This window comes from Pavona decussata, unplaced genomic scaffold, assembly GCF_977016875.1.
Source record: "Pavona decussata unplaced genomic scaffold, jaPavDecu1.1 SCAFFOLD_87, whole genome shotgun sequence".
Taxonomy (NCBI): Eukaryota; Metazoa; Cnidaria; class Anthozoa; order Scleractinia; family Agariciidae; genus Pavona; species Pavona decussata.
Genome location: NW_028145504.1, coordinates 5,178,301 through 5,194,881, shown reverse-complemented (window position 1 = coordinate 5,194,881; position 16,581 = coordinate 5,178,301). Strand labels below are relative to the sequence as shown.

Genomic DNA, 16,581 nt, shown 5'->3' with positions numbered 1-16,581 from the left:
TAACAATCCCACAGTTAACCTGAGACTATTCAGATAATGTCAACAGGATTTGTCTTGGGTGTTGTCTTCATCATTTTCGTGTGCTCCATGTGCAGTCTTCACCACTGAAACTTCCGTCAGTTTTAGAAGAATGATTCCCAAGATGGCTTTTCAACATTTATTCTGTTTTGTCTTAGCGCTTCTTGCCTGTATGATTCTTTGTGTTCCGCTCCAAAGCAAGGTAGGCCGCTTAGAACTTCTTGGTATTTTGATAATATTTGTATACTTTGCTCAGATTATGAACACAGAAATCGAGGAAAAGCTAGCCTTTTCCTGATAGAATCGGTTTAACGGAATACTGCAGTAATTTACTTTCCTCTTCGATGTGTTTCAGGCCCCGAGTGATTTACTTAGTAGAAAAGGTATGGTGAGTGATTAATTTACGAACGAGTATGGACGAGTTTATTCAGTGGTAGAAAAGGCATCGCAGAGGTCATAAGTTCGAATCCCGTTCAAGCCTGAATTTTCTTTCAGGCTTTTGTTTTCGCAACTGCCCATTGAAGTTAGCGTTAATAACTACGACGGTCTTTCTTCTATCTTTCACCCGCTCTTCAAATATATATCTCATATATTTATATTTTGAAAAGGTATCGTCCCACCCTTTTTCAATATTTTGATTTAATAATATATTTTTATTTCCCTGAAAGAATAAGCCTCTTTCCTTTTGTGGGCCATGATCTGCCGTTTCGGTGTTTTGCTGACTTGTATGCTTACCACTGAATTCGTCTCTCCCATTCTCAAGCAGCTTAAGAAGGTTAGTTTCTAAAACTGTGATGCTGCGTCGATAAGGAGTAGAAACGAATATTTGGTTCATCAACAGAGTGGACAACTAAAGATAAATTAGCCATGCACCGTAAAGAGATTCGAGTGCTGACTTTTTGAGCGTTAACCCTTCGTCAGAGTGAATCCAAGGCTAACGGAACGTCAGAGCACTCGAATCAGAGGCGTAGCTACCATACACGCACATACCGCATGCATGCGCACGTGCGTACATGTACTTGAAATCCTTCAAACTGAAAAATGATTATAAAAACTAAGTAAAATAACATACTGATTTCATATATTACACGGCTAAAAGACAGACCGAGGGCTTATCTGAATTTTTGTTTTGAAATTGAAATCCTTTTCCCCACCGAAACACCTGGTAGGCTTTCAGTTAGAATCGGTTTATTTTTTATTCTTCACGTTTCCCGCTATTTTATTTTATTTCTTTATTGTTTTGACGAAATTTTATATTTGTAAAATATCTTGAAAGTTCTCTTCAGTCGTGTAATAAATCTCTTATTAACCAAGCTTACCCGGGACCATATTGGGAGAATATGGGCCCTCCGTTTTTTTTTGTATGCCGGGAACTCGCTACGCGCGGTCCTACTGTCACTGCGGCCTCGGGCCGATATTCTCCCTGTACAGTACGGCTCTCGCGCTTTGTTCATAAGATACATGTATGGCTGCACATTGTGCTGACGGTCTTGTCTTCTGCTAAAATTCATGATTTTTAACTAAAAACGCTTAAAATGTGAGTCGTTTGTTAAATTCTTAAAAAAAAATGCCAACAATTATCGCGGAAAAGGCCAGAAATTGCGTTTCCGGAAAATCTTGTTTTCAAAATTTTCTGGGTGGCGCACTAAGCGCTAGTGGTGAAGGTCTTTGGCGCTCCGTTTTTACCCCTCTCTGCGCACACTACGAAATGGCTTAGCTAGGTGCCCCTGTGAATCTCTTGACGGTGAAAAATTTACCTTTAGTTATCAACTCAGCTGTTGATAAACCAGACATTCGTTTCGCTTATTCCTTTTTATCGTAAGACGCGGCAGATCACGGTCTGCCGTCGTTCGTTCTTCCCATCGACCGTTGCACACCCTTGTCACATGCGTTCCTAACGACTGGATACGAGTTCTAACAACAGTTCAATAATATCGTGGGCGTCTTAGAAACTTGAAAGACCAAATTAGTACAATGTTCAAATAATTAAGGCAAATTATATTCAGAGGTTTAACGTGGGACTGCCTTTTTCTCGAGGATAGGATTATAGTTGAACCCTACACTATGTAATGTCAGTTAATATTTTACGTTGCTAAATTTGACAACTGATAGAGTTTCTGCTTATCGAGTCTCTTGCTTCAGTAGAATCTAACACTCTTCCTGTGATATAATTTCTAGTTTGTCAAGGGGTCTGGCAATGATACTTATTTACTATATATTCTACTCTTACAAAATAATCGTACGCGGTTTCTTCTCCTGTTTAATTTATCAGCTCGTAACTTATACCAGTTTGGTAATATGGTGAACTGTATGACCAATAGAAGCAGGTTCGCTTACGTCAACTATGGCTGCTGGTGTGGAATGGGAGGAAATGGAAATCCCGTGGACGAAGTAGATAAGTGAGTAAAATTTACTGTTAATTACCTCCGTTTCAGACCGGACTAGTTTGGGTCCCTGTCACTGGTATGGAGTGAGAGGGAAAGAGATGCTAATTGGGCCAAATGATGCAAGCGATGCCAGAAAGTAGCACAGATTTCAAATTGAACAGAATGCCAACATATTTGGGTGAACATAGCTGTCTATTAAGTCGGTTGTCTCTATCAAATTTAACATGCCAAACCAAATTTGAGGTAATGTTCAGTTAACTGTTGAATAATGCAAGAACCGCTTGGACAAACATCAGCAAAGTGAAGCCGGTTCTTTGTGTAGATCAGGATCAGCAATGTTGAATAAAACCTAAAACCCAAAAGCAAGGCTGATGGGACAGCTACTGAAACGAGGGTAATTTTATTGCCCAATATTTCGGTTAGACAAACAAAGAAAGCCTCTACCAATCATATCTCAGCTTTTCATGACTATCATTTTTTAAATACTGTAACCGTTTATTTCCACTGTTTTTACTTAGCTTTTTGCAGCCCCTGGCAATACGGAAAATTGCCCTTTTTAGCTGTCCAATCAGCCTTGTATTTGGTTTAATGTTACTGAGTTAAACTACTATAAACGTTCTGAAGTCTGTGGCTTTAAATTGCTCGTCTCAGTCAGTAAGTTGCATGTCATTCAACTTTCTAGTTCTAACTTCTTTAGAATTTGATATTAGAGCTATGATAAGTAAAACAACCCTCTATCCTGGCGATATTTAAATATACTTTCTAGATGCTGCAAGATTCACGATGAATGTTACAACTCCCTTATGGTCAAGTGTGTTTTCTCATTTCACGTTTATACTGTAGTCTACCAATACAAAGGATGTAGGCAGTGCGGTAAGTATCAAAAACTCAAGGCGAATTCCACGAGAATGATTTATTAATCAGTAAGTGACGCAGGCATACTCGGAAAAAAAAAAATCCGAGTTTTTCTATAATTAGGAGTCGAACCTAAGACCTTCCGATTACAAGTTAGCGAATTCCAGTTTAGCCAAAAATATATATTGCGTTTCCTCTCAGATTGTTAGTTTTAAGTGTCGGAAAAATACATATCGCCATTAGTAAATTTGTACGGAACCGTTTTAAAGTAGCCTGCGCGGCCGGCGCAATCGCCTCCCTCGCTTCCCTTCCCCCTCCCCTTCCCCGATTACACCCGCCACGCAGGGTATTTTAAAGCAGCTCCGAAAAGAAAGTCCAAAAAAAAAAGTTTAGGCTTAAAAGTGAATTTTTTCACCCATGATATATGCGTTATTGACCAAGCGTGAGGTCAAGATGGCTGGATATTGGCCAAGTTCTTTTTTTGCGTTTTTATGGACCGAGACGAAGTCGAGGTCCATAAAAACGCAAAAAAAAGAACGAGGCCAATATCCAGCCATCTTGACCGAACAAGCTTGGTCAATAAAGGATTTATTATATGGCTTTACCATCAAGTTAAAACTACAATAACAAAACAAAACACGACATGAAACTGCTCTACTCGGAAAGAAATTCTTCATAGCCGGCCGGTGCAAGATTTATTTTCAGTGCACCTTTGGATTAGAATGTAATCGTGGAAAACAAGGAATCCTAAATTATCTTAGGGCTGGCTCTAACTTTATAATGGCTTAAAGGAAGTGTAAAATTATCGAGAACGAAAAATTTAGATTTTCGCAAGAGCAGGAAGATTTGAATAGAATCCGGCAAACTCGTCATTTTCAGGCGATCGCGCGGTGGCGTAAATAATAAAATTTTTTTACACAGTTTTCGGCTTCCAATCATTAATTCTTGAATGAAACAATAGATTTTGAGATTATATGCAAACATAAGCCGAAAAAAAGGGCAGGTAAATCAGAAAACTGGGCGAAACTTTGACAAGATTTTGTTGTTTACGCGGCTGAATTAAAAATGTGAGCTTCTTCGGCGAACTTAAAAAAAATACTTTTCTGAACTGCTCTAAACACTAACCGCAACTTCCACTACGCTATGATTTAAACAGTCATTGCAAACCTAGAGAACTTATCAATTTGGCACTCGACTTGAGACGATAAGTTTTTCAAAATCAATTCTATCTAAAATACTACACGCAGAGCAACTCACCGGTTCAACTCACATTCATTGTAGCTGAAACGAAGTTTTCACTACACCAGGACGATTCCATTCTCTTTCCTTTCCTTTAGGTAAATGTTGAGAGTTTACCGAACTTTTTAGTGAACGTTTTCCCCCAAAACAACGAGAAAATCGAAGAAAACCCGCATTGTTGTTGGGATTAAACTTTCGATGCCAAGCGGACGGGCAACGGGTAATCCCGAGCGGGCAAGATAGCTCCATCTTGCCCGCTCGGGTAGCCAATCACAGCGCAGAATTTGACTCATCTTGCCCGCTCGCGGAGCCAGCCATATAATAAATTGTTTTAAAATTCCATCACCTGACTCATTTACTGTCTATAAAGACTTGTGACTATGTTTTTCAACGGAGGAGTGTTTCAAATGTTATCGATACTCATGCAGTTTAGATGTTACGTATCATGAACTATTAACATCATTTTGTTAATAGTTGTAAGATGCAAACATTCACTCGATTTAAACTTCGTATTTTAGACAACACAGCCCGTTTGATACAGGAACTATATTACATGAAGTACGGGTATAGGCAGTTTAACGGCCAGAGAATATTTAATTATGATTGTCGCTGCACTTTCTTAATATTTCAACTATTTTTTTCTTATTTCAGATCCCATCTCGAGCTACCCTTCATGGGAAGACCAGGTTGATGTCCAATGCAAGAAGGGTGTGTGCGAGTGTGATAGCGCTGCCGCGTTTTGCTTCAGTCAGGCTCATTATAATTCTTCGTTCGTTAACTATGATACGTCAAAATGTTAGACCGGAAAAACGCTCAAATGATAAAGCTTTTTCTTCTTTGGAGGAGGAGGAGGGGGAATCTAGCACCGGGCAAAATAACCAGAACAGCAGACAAATAAAGAAACATACAATCAATTAAAGACAAACGAATTAATAAACAAACACAAAGAAGCCGAAAAAAAGAAAAGTAAAGAAAAAAAAAACAAAGAAAGACAACAACGACAATAAGGCCCAAATGTTTGATTAAAGATGTAATAAATAGAAAAAAAAAACTTTATCATCATTTTCACGTTATTTCTCCACCCCCCTTACGTTTTCATTCTACGTTTTCTTAACGACAGTGTTCTGCGCATCTCGGGACGATCGGAGAAACCTGATTTCTTTGCTGTTGGCGCCTACTAATTGAAAGGTATTTTGCGCGGTTTATGGCTATCCGTAAAAAAAGATCTTAGTAAGGGTTATTAAAATCCAAAAAGAAAATTGGGGTTAACCACTCATTTTTCAGAGATCATTAAGCTTAAATTTGGAAAAATATCCATACATTGTTATTAATCGATATATATCTTAACGCTTTTTAAATTTGTTGCTTAATTACTTCAGTCTGAAAAATGCATGGTTACCCCCAATTTTCTTTTTGGATTTCAAAATTTCTTGCTAAGATCTGGTTTTTCCGCATAGTTATAAGCCGCTCATATATACTTCTGTATGAACTAGACACCGTCCTTAATTGGCTTGTTCCTAGTGTTTTGTGCGATGTCCGGCGCTGGCGATAAGCGATAACGATGACGTCGCAAATCCCTGTATATTCATTATACATGTACCACTGTCATAATCCTCTTCCAAAAACGGCTAACATAAATAGAGTTTCCGGACTTTGAATGGCAAAATGTGTAATTGACTAAAATAGGAACTGTGCGGAAATCTTGCCTTCTTATTTATTCTTGTTGAGTGCCACTCTGAAAAGTCTTCATTGGCTGTTTATTGACGGAACAAACTCCCTTACAGATCCTCAGGACTTTTAGGTTGGTGAAACGTTTGCTTTCAAGCCATTTAATTAACCTAGTTATGCAGCTTTTTTCACGGCTAGAGGACGAGAAACCCGTCTGATGAGTTTTCTGTCCTAGTTTAATTTGGATTCGTGATGCAAAAATCATATAATCAAACCAACATAAACTCACGTTAGGACGGATTAGAAGCCGATTTTTTTTCACCATGGCACTGGGATGGGAGGAATTTGGTTACTCGGTCAGCGAAAACACAAGAAAATATCGGCACTAGTGTATCCTAAGGATTTATACCTCGAGGTTGAGTTTCAAATTGCCTCTTATTGGGCCCTGGGAAAACGAAATTTAGTTGGTAGTCCTAGTTAACAAGCTCTCTCTCACGAGCGTTCAAGTCTATCTTTCTTGAAAACCAAAGCTCGCTAATTATACCCGTAGTTGTCCGTGGTTCGGTTCCCAAGGAGCTGACGGAGGAAGAGAGGAACAGCCAGTGATGGGGAAAAGGTGTTCGCACCATTTTAATTTGTTTGTCCAAAGTGCCTCGTTTTCGCCATAGTTCCAGTCCCTTCGACTTATTTCGACGGATTTTTTGTCTACACCGAAAACTGGTGGAGACTAGTAGCTTTTAAAACTCGTCGATTCAGACTTAGATTCCGGGTCAAAAACCTGCCCTGTCCCGTTTTTCCTATTAGGACGGGAAGCCCGTCTTGAGGGGATTTATCGCGTCTCAACTGTTAATTCGTCCATTTAATAAAGTATCTAGCCTGCGAGAGTAAAGAGCTCTTTTCGCGTCTGCTCTCGCAGGCTATAAAGTATCATATACGCCCAGAAGAAATTCTTCTTTGAGGCCGTATAATAAACTCTTAGTTCGTGTTTTGTCAAGTCCATACAGAATGCTAACTGTCTTATTTGCAATACAAACTTACAATAATGACTGCTGCTAGGTTTAAAGTTCATTAAGCAAACAATTTTCCACACTCCTTTGAGAAGTTTATTGTTGAAGTCGCTCAATAAAGTCGCAGTCAGTCACGTTACTTTACTTTACGTTATTGAATTCATTACAACTAATACATAGAAAATTAAATGATAAAATAAGAATATCCTAAGCGTCAACAACTGGAGCAGAAAACAGGACGATGTCCCAATTGATATTCAGCCCCGAGCTAAAAGTATTTAAAATGATAACAAAATAGAAGTATTACTAGTAACAAATTATCAGATAATTAACGATCTAGTTAATTTAAAGTGAATTTAACAACTTACACCCCACCGCTTGGCGGATTATAAGAAATGCTTTTGTTATCGTAAAAGTCAAAAAGCCCTCTCTAAAAGTGTGAAGTGAGTCCACACTTTTTACGCCCATTGGTAGTTTGTTCCAGAAATGGATAGCCCTATAGTAAAACGAATGTCTTAAATAGACTAAATAATTTTGTTATGCGAGTGGTACTTGATAATTCAGTTCATACGAATTGCACGTTCTCTGCCGAATTACGGTTTGACAAAAAATGTCTTGGTGGCCCAGATCAACACGGCCTGCTCTAGCTTTATAGATAAGTATCAAGTCTTTCATTTCCCTTCTATATTCTAGTGGTAGTAGAGAAAGTTTGAGCAGCTGATCCCTGTAGGACATATCCCTTGGATATTTCAAATAAACTTTGTGGCCCTGCGCTGGATGTTTTCTAGCAGTAGTTTGTCCTTTGGCTTGTAGGGTGACCATAGTTCACAGGCACACTCTAACTCACGGTGGACAAACAATTGAGCAGTACAGGAGTTTCTTGGTATCAATATCAGTAATATCTCTACCGATCCTACGAATAAGGCCAAGAGTACGGTTTGTTTTTGAGGAGATCTGCTTTATGTATTGAGACCATTGGAGAGTGTTTGTGATGAATATGCCTGTTGCCAGTGGGGTCCCATTAAGATGGCATTCTCTTTTTGTAGGCAATTTCTTTCTAGAGATATTCAAGGTCTTGCACTTAGGTATGTTGAGACACATTTCCCAGGTATCACTCCAGTTAGAGAGCTGTGTTAGGTCTTGTTGAAGAGAAATTTATATAATCCGAGGGGTTTTCAATTATCTTTAACAGCTTAGAGTCATCTGCAAATATAACAACTTTAGAACCGTACTTAAAGGGGCAGTGTCAGCCATTTTTGGTTCATCTCTGAATGGCCAAAATATATATTTTGTCACTGGAAATGTTTAATAATGGTCCAGTTCTGTTAACAATCAACTTACAAATGCACAGAAACTAGCATTAATTATCTGCGGCTGCGGATGGCTAGGATGGAAATGTATTGCAACTTGAAAACATTGGCAAATTTTTTTCAAGTTCTTCTTGTGTATTAGCTTGTATTTCAGAGAAGTTGCCTTAAAACTGGTCGTAGTTAGTTCTTCCTTGAAAAAATCCCTCTATATTTTCTTCTCAGCCGGTGTTCTAAGAGCAACTTCATGTCAGCAAAATGGTTTTTCACCAAATATTTCAGGAGTTTTGACCAAAGTACAGCAAAATCGTCGAGACAGTACCCCTTTAATACATTGAGGAATATCATCTTTGTAGCCACGATGCGTAAACTTATATTTAAGAACCACGACGGCAATGCTAACGAAAACGTCACTTGAAAATATATAGTCACGTTATCTGATCTACTTTGTGATTATTCCAATTTGTTCAACTTGTACAATGTGGCCAATAACAACAGGTCGGGAACGTCAGGTTCAAGTTGAGACAGAAAATGAACTGGATTGACCGTCATTTGCTCTTCTTCGCAAAATGACCTTGAATTTGGTCATCTCGCGTTGTTGTTTGGTCGATTGTGGCGAAGAAAGGCCCAAACTTTATAACGTATTCAGAGCATTATATTCAGGTTTTCTCATTTAATAATATACTTGAAACAATTCTTGATTTTGATTGGCTAAAGAGAAATGCCTTTTTAACACGATGCAGAAAAAGGTTATTCAGTGCAGAAAAAGATAGGAATTGTTTGGAGGAACTGTCTAGCGCACGATGGTTTTTGCGGTTTAAAAGAATTGCGAGAAACGTTGAGAAAGCTGTTGTTTGACTTAACGCGTGATGATATTGGCAGTGTTTGAATCAAATAATTAGTTTTGCACGTGATTCACCTAATTATGAGAGCCTTTCTCGCAATTTTTTCGTAAAATATATTATTAAAAAGTAATCACAGGGTTTTTCTCGTGCAATTTGGAATAAATAAGCAATTGTATTTTTTTTTCTCGTGCTATTTTGTTAATCTTTGAAAAAATTACTCGTGCCTATTTATTCCAAAGAAAGATTGAGAAAGTTGTTGTCTGACTTAAAGCGTGATGATATTGGCAGCGTTTGAATTAAATAATTAGTTTTGCACGTGATTCCCCTAATTATGAGAGCCTTTCTCGCAATTTTTTCGTAAAATATATTATTAAAAAGTAATCAGAGGATTTTTCTCGTGCAATTTGGAATAAATAAGCAATTGTATTTTTTTTCTCGTGCTATTTTGTTAGTCTTTGAAAAAAATACTCGTGCCTATTTATTTCAAAGAAAGATTGAGAAAGCTGTTGTCTGACTTAACGCGTGATGATATTGGCAGTGTTTGAATTAAATAATTAGTTTTGCACGTGATTCCCCTAATTAAGAGAGGCTTTCTTGCAATTTTTTGGTGAAATATATTATTAAAAAGTAATCACAGCAATTGTATATTTTTTCTCGTGCAATTTTTTAGTCTTTGAAAAAATTACTCGTGCCTATTAATTCCAAATTGCACTCTAAATCATGTGATTACCTATTGTTTGTGGCGTCCTCTTTGCTTTCGCCGTAGTAGCTTTTTAAACTGTGCATGTTTGAAATTCCATAAATGTAAGCGATGTTGCCAACTGTGCGTTATCGATATTCTGAAGACATTCAAGGCTGTCAGGACACAATGTTCCATGCGCAAAAAACAAAATTCACCGTTGATTCAATTTGTGTCTGCAATAAACGCTTATTTATTTCTACAACCTTAATTTAAACATGGAACGTTAAATTAAACTTGTTCATTTTGGAGGTCTAAGTGAACATAAACGCTAATTTGCTCAGTTTGACGACAATATAGTTGACATAATCGAACGTTGGCCGTTTAAGCAGCTGAATAAGCTAATCTTCACGTCAGTGACCCAGGCCATATCAGAGGACATATTCATTCACTCCAACCACTTCAAAAGGTTTCTTTCAAGCTCTAACATCAATAACCATGATTACACTTGTAAAACTTACAATCATCTCTCTTGCACTCATTGAGACTGGGCTCTCTTTGCCTTCAATGGCAAAGGTAACTTTTTTTTTATTACATTAGTTTTCTGATACGTTTTGACGGAGGCTTTATAACATAAACATTTGTTTTTTTTACTTTCTCCGTGGAATAAAATCAACACAGGGAAAGGGAGAAATACGCGGCATAGAAGAGCAAGGTATTTTGTCAGATAGACTACTAGATGCAATGTTTTTTGTTTTCACTACTTTTTATCGACACGTTATATTAGTAACTATTAGACAAAAATGACCTGATTCGTCAAGCGTGGAACATGTATTGATTTTCTTTTCAGTGAACGAAAATACCGCGAAGGTTGCAATATTTTTTTTTACAGTAATATAGAAAACAATATCATCATGGTTCAGTTTAACTAAAAAAAGATCATAATCTAATTTAACAGTATATTTAGACACATGAGTGAATCTTTTGGGTTATACGAACACTTCAAATCAGATTCCCCTTGTATTTCATGTTCAGCAGGAGAGAATAAAAGGATACAAGTAAAACGAGGTTCACTCGATTTTTATGCCATGGTCCGGTGTGAAATTGGCAGAGATCCCCTCGAGTACATTGGGTATGGATGCTGGTGTGGGCTTGGAGGAAAAGGAAAGCCAGTGGACGAGATCGATCGGTAAATTAAAATTATCTGTTGAGTATAGCATACTTTGAATGAAACGAAATTTAGTAGCAAGTCATAAAGACCAAAAGGAAAGAGTATGGCTGATAAAAGTCCATCAAGCACTCTTCACTCACGCGGTAAAAATTTACTTCTAAAACCAGCTTGTTCAAGCTGAAAACTTCATTCAGTTGTCACTCCATTACACGGGAATTTATTGTCAAAATGACAATAAGAACTGCACTACGCTAGCTAAACATCTTTAAGAGCAAACCGTTTTCACAGGCAGTCTTGAACGTTTGGAAACATCCAATTCAAGTCTCGCGCGAAATAGGGAACTTAAAGCTTGGACTAAGTGGCCACTGTACTGCTCCAGACACCAACGAGTTAGTTGGTGCGTTGAGAACCGAACCCTGGTCATCGAGGTCGTAGTCTCAATTGTTGGCGTATTAAAAAGAGTCACAGAGACGGCGAAAAGCTCAAAGCTCAAAGCTGGCTTAGTGTATGGTAGGTGAATTGTGAAGATCACGCAGCGAGACATATTAATTGGCCGAGACCACCGTTATGATTGGATGATCGGATTGGGATTTGGGATTTTCAAAGATGTTTATGTTTTGTTTGAATTTTTCTAGTTATCAGCATTAGTTTCTCGTATTAACGTCGTTGAGATAAATAAAGTGACACCTAAATAAAGTTATTACTAAAGTTATTATCACGCGACATGCGGTGATTAGGATCATCTTGAAAACTTGCCAATGCTAACATGGACATTGCGTTCAAGTTCTTGTACTCCTCAGATGTTTTATTTTAGTGGCTGAAAACTCATCTTCTTGAAATACGCCGACGTATGTAAATAGTAATTAAATATACTTTGTTCTCTTTGATCTTCAAAGGTGTTGCGAAGTCCATGACAAGTGTTATGATGATATAGTAGACCGTGGGACTTGCGGCTGGCTCAGCAAAGTCACAATATATGGCATATTTTACTTTACGAGAGGTTGCACAGGCTGTGGTAAGTTATCTAATATACTGTAGTGTATAGAATGGTTTTCAGTTGAGTAACGAAAGTAATTATTCCGCCGCTTTGGTTTGCCTTTAACTGCTCTCAATGATTGGTTAGTAAAATTCGTGCCACCTTCTAAACCAATGCGAAGCAAAACCAGAAACAATCGTGTCTTGCTTGTTCTCATTTTCCCGCCCGGTTCAGTACATGTATTTGCTTCGAGTTCTTTTTCGTTCATCATTGCACTGTTTACGGCTGTTGTGATTAGCTAGAGTAATTTGTTTGGTTTTGCGGCACTCAGCTTGTGGCTCAAACAAACGCTACGCCATTTTGCTCACTGGGTCAATTTCTCGAAACACCCGAGGAGTTTTCGGGCCCGAACAGTATATATTTTTGTCAATTCCGCTTCAGTCCGTCAATTGTTGGTAGGATTTCCTGCAAGCTAGTTTAATATGTTTCTTAATGTTGTAAAGTTTACAACCTGTTAATTTAAAATAATGATTAAAAATCGGAATTCTGTTAAAGTGCTGTGCACGTAAAATAGCTATCTGAACCCAAATTGGTTCCATAGTTTGACAAACGCACGCCTGAAACTCCAAATGCCTTGCCGTAATGCCACCTAAGTTAGTTAACACTATTTTAATTGGACTCCCAAACATTTCTTTATAAACTTATCCCATTAATACGAAAACTCAGAATGCCTGGTGGTTTAATTAAATGACGGAAGCACAAAAAATAAAAAAATTTTTCTTAAAATGTATTTGGTAACAAGTTTCAAAGTTATTCCGCCTTCTTTTTTATTTCTCTTCTTGTCTTCCTTCTTTTTGTAGCTATCTCAGCCCAGATAAGACGATAATCTTTTTGAGATGACTAAAATTTCACGATCCGTGAGCCTTGTGATTTTAACAGGGTTCCACTGTGTACCTAATTTCTGCAGCAATAAACTGTTTAAGTGCAAGTATCGTGTTAGGATCGCTAACACAAGAAACGTAGTCTTTTCTCCAACACTAGCGTCAAGGACGTTTGTAAGAGCTGTACCTTCCTAGTTCTTTATTTGAATGCCGATCATTGTGCGGCAGGGTGTTACCTTTTCGTTAGGCAACTTAGGACTTTGTTTCATATTGTCCATGCCCATCTACTATCCTGGCCGAGAGTAAGTGTTTAAATAAGCACGAGCTAGTTTGAGCCCAGAAAAGTGCTTGACGAATGACAGGATTACGAAACTTTATATTGTTTTGTTTTTTCTCTCTTTCAGGCAGTTGGTTCAACTCTAATTGTCAGAAAGCGCTGTGTGAATGTGATGCTGCGGCAACACGATGCTTGAAAAATCATAACTCCAGCTTTCAAAATAGATACAAAGACTACAACAAGTCATCCTGCTAGAGGATGGCTCCAGTAGAGGTCATGCCATCCAGTTGTTAAAAGCATTTACCTGAAATAGAAAATAAAATGCGTGAAATATGTGCACCAGGAGTTTTCGTACATTGCTTCATAGTAAACAGGGCAACCAATAGTTCAAATTCTGTGGATTTCCGGTTATAACCTTGGAAAATCTGTACCTTTTTTTTGGCAAAATACCAGCTAAAAATTTCGTTGTAGTAGAAAACTTGAGAATGATGTATTCATCAGTAAATGACACAGACAAACTCGGAAAAAAATCCGATTTCTCCTATCAGGAGTCGAACCTGAGACTTTCCGATTACTAGTTCAGATGCTCTACCACTGAGCTACAGGAGACTCGTGGGAGCTAAGGCCATTAAACTAGGTTCATGGGACAAACATCCTGCATTCTATGTGCCAAGAGAGGATATTCCTGTTGGCAGTGTTAGGCTCGCAGGTTACTGTGGTAAAATGTAAAGCCGTCATTTTTTTCCCGTACGATGGATTGAAAATCCAGATCGAGACACTGCATGTGCGAAAATTGACTCCCACTCAACGAGTGCGCAAAGACCCTTCAAATGAATCTTTAACTTGTGCAATTCTACCAATAAATCGCATCAGTAACAAATCTGATTTGAGACAAGAAATCTATCGACAGTCCGGCTTTGTTTCAATAATAATAATAATAATAATAATAATAATAATAATAATAATAATAATAATAATAATAATAATAATATTAATAATAATAATAATAATATTAATAATAATGGTAATAATGATGAAGATGATGATGATGATGATGATGATGATGATGATGAAAATGATGATAATAAACCCACGAACATTTTCTATCAGTTTTTCAATCACTAAGTAGTGAAACCTGACCAACAACGTATTCGACTGTGTTCAAGTTCTACTCTTCACCTGTAGAATAAGATTATGAGAATTGAAAATGGCACGCGAAATAATTGACTCGATATTTCGTAAACCACCCAACCCTTTCAGTTGCTGCTTTCACCTTATGGAACAATATCATTTTAAATTATTTGAAACGTTGTTTGAATTTCATATACACCTGTATATAACTGAAAATGAGACTATACATCGTAATTAAAAAATTAAGGAAAACGTCTGTGCCGTAATCCCGTAAGACCTAAAAAACATACTAATTACAGAGTTAAAATTACACATCCTTTGCGTCCTGCATTTTAAAGTCCATTCTTAAGTTGAATCACTGACGTGCGAGAATATGAATGATTTGTCGTTTAACCACCAAACCATAATTCTCTTCGTTGCTATGGTAACATTTTTCTCCTTCATCGACCTTTTTTTTTTTTTTCATTTTTAGTGACATATTTTACGATTGCCTTGCTACTGAGTTTTTCCCACGCGGCTCCTGTAGCTTAGTGGCAGAGAATCCCAGCAAGTTATCAAGGGAAGGGAAGGGAATAGGTTCGAATCTTGTTAGGAGAAATCGGATTATATTTTTCCCAGTATTTTTTTACCTAGCTAACAACATAAATTAAGTCACATTTCTTTTAATTATGCATTCTTTCTAGTCTCTGTGACTGTTCTATTTAGAAAAAATGAACCTGACTGCATTTGAATGTACTATGTATGGGAACGAAACTGAGGAAAACTATTAAAAGTATTTGCAACCAGATAAATCACTTCTTTTACTCGCAGAAAATTTTATCTTTCAAGAACATATCGAAAAACAACTCAACTTAAATGGTAACAGGCTAAACTCAAAAGGTAGAAGCACCTAATGTATCGCCGAATATCTTGTGTGTCTGATTAGGTTTCTTGAAAGTAGCACATTAGAAAGACACAAAGACGTGACAAAAGATATGTATATTATATTGTGACAGCTCTTGCTTTCAGAACAAATATGTTTTAGCGCCTGTGAATATTAATGTTTTAGTAATATATCAAACACGAGGAAGAGTGTATCATTCGATTTCCAAACAACGAGAAATGGGTTAAAAAAACGACGCGCAGCAGAGTTTTTATTTTTTTAGACAAACTTTGATCGAGGTGTTTAGAAATCGGATAAAACAATTTTTCGAGAGTTTGAAATATAATGGGGATAATAATTGTTTCCTATGCGTAAAAGCACTACTTTATTTCAAGATTAGCCGGGGATTTGAAGGATTCCAGATTTTATTTGCACTGGATTATTTTGTAGTTTGCGGTGATCAGGAAGCCCGTCAGCCGTAAATCGTATATCGTAGTCAACTGAAAAACAATTAATTTTATTTTTATTTACACCCTGGCCAGTTCGCTGTGACTGTTTTAGAAACGGTTGAAATACTTACAATCAATGATAATGCATGAAAGACAAAAACAGAGCGTGACTATATATAAAACTGTATATTTTTAAGTGAACGTTTTCACCAAGCAACCAATGAACATTTATCACTCCATGGGGATTATTTTGCGAATATCGTTAAATGTTTATAATGTTTTACATGTCACCTGTCATTCCAACAGTATTGGTATAGTCAATGAATTAAAAAAACGGTTTATTTAAAGGATGTTTTCAAACTACCTGAAGCGAGATATAATCAAACTATTTTTCACCCTTTTCCATCAATCGGTATCTATGTATACTTGTGGAAAATATTTATTTTTAAATAAAAAAAAGCAGCCGTGTTTTGATGTCTATTTGACTTTAGATGACGCACCTGTTTTACTGATAGTAAATTCAGATATATTATCATTTAAATTAGCGCCGTTGACATGCTCTTTACATACTTATATCGCGTGAATATTGCTTGACATCGTGACTGCCATATTGACGATGAAAATGCCCTCGATTTTAACGTTTATTGTCTTGGCACTTATCCAAACAGCAAAAGAGGTAATGTAAGTTATAACTGGCCTACTGACATTTTTAAAGATTACCATGGATTACCATGGAGTGACAGAATGTACCAAGATCAATGGAAGAACCTTTTTTATGATACCATTAATAACAGTATGAAGTCAATAAGATGGAAGATGCCACCTGGGA

General features: G+C 37.2%; 2 protein-coding genes across 4 annotated transcripts; both read left to right on the top strand.

Annotated features, from left to right (window-relative positions):
* The first annotated feature begins 321 nt into the window (after nt 1-321).
* LOC146474974 (basic phospholipase A2-like) lies at nt 322-5,320 on the top strand. Of its 2 annotated transcripts, XM_085116715.1 has the most exons (4): nt 322-401; nt 2,291-2,417; nt 3,172-3,278; nt 5,151-5,320. In XM_085116715.1, the coding sequence occupies exons 2-4, from the start codon at nt 2,317-2,319 to the stop codon at nt 5,297-5,299; spliced, it is 357 nt and encodes a 118-aa protein (XP_084972841.1). In that variant the 5' UTR covers nt 322-401; nt 2,291-2,316; the 3' UTR covers nt 5,300-5,320. The 2 variants fall into 2 exon arrangements, with proteins under 2 accessions (XP_084972841.1, XP_084972842.1); XM_085116716.1 differs by lacking the exon at nt 322-401 and having other exon boundaries at nt 2,199-2,417.
* Nucleotides 5,321-10,455: 5,135 nt separating this feature from the next.
* Nucleotides 10,456-13,649, top strand: LOC146474973 (phospholipase A2 A2-actitoxin-Cgg2a-like). Of its 2 annotated transcripts, none has more exons than XM_085116313.1 (5): nt 10,456-10,581; nt 10,687-10,720; nt 11,044-11,194; nt 12,073-12,191; nt 13,438-13,649. In XM_085116313.1, exons 1-5 carry the CDS (start codon nt 10,504-10,506, stop codon nt 13,563-13,565), a joined length of 510 nt encoding a protein of 169 aa, XP_084972439.1. In that variant the 5' UTR covers nt 10,456-10,503; the 3' UTR covers nt 13,566-13,649. The 2 variants fall into 2 exon arrangements, with proteins under 2 accessions (XP_084972439.1, XP_084972438.1); XM_085116312.1 differs by having other exon boundaries at nt 11,041-11,194.
* Nucleotides 13,650-16,581: the final 2,932 nt, after the last annotated feature.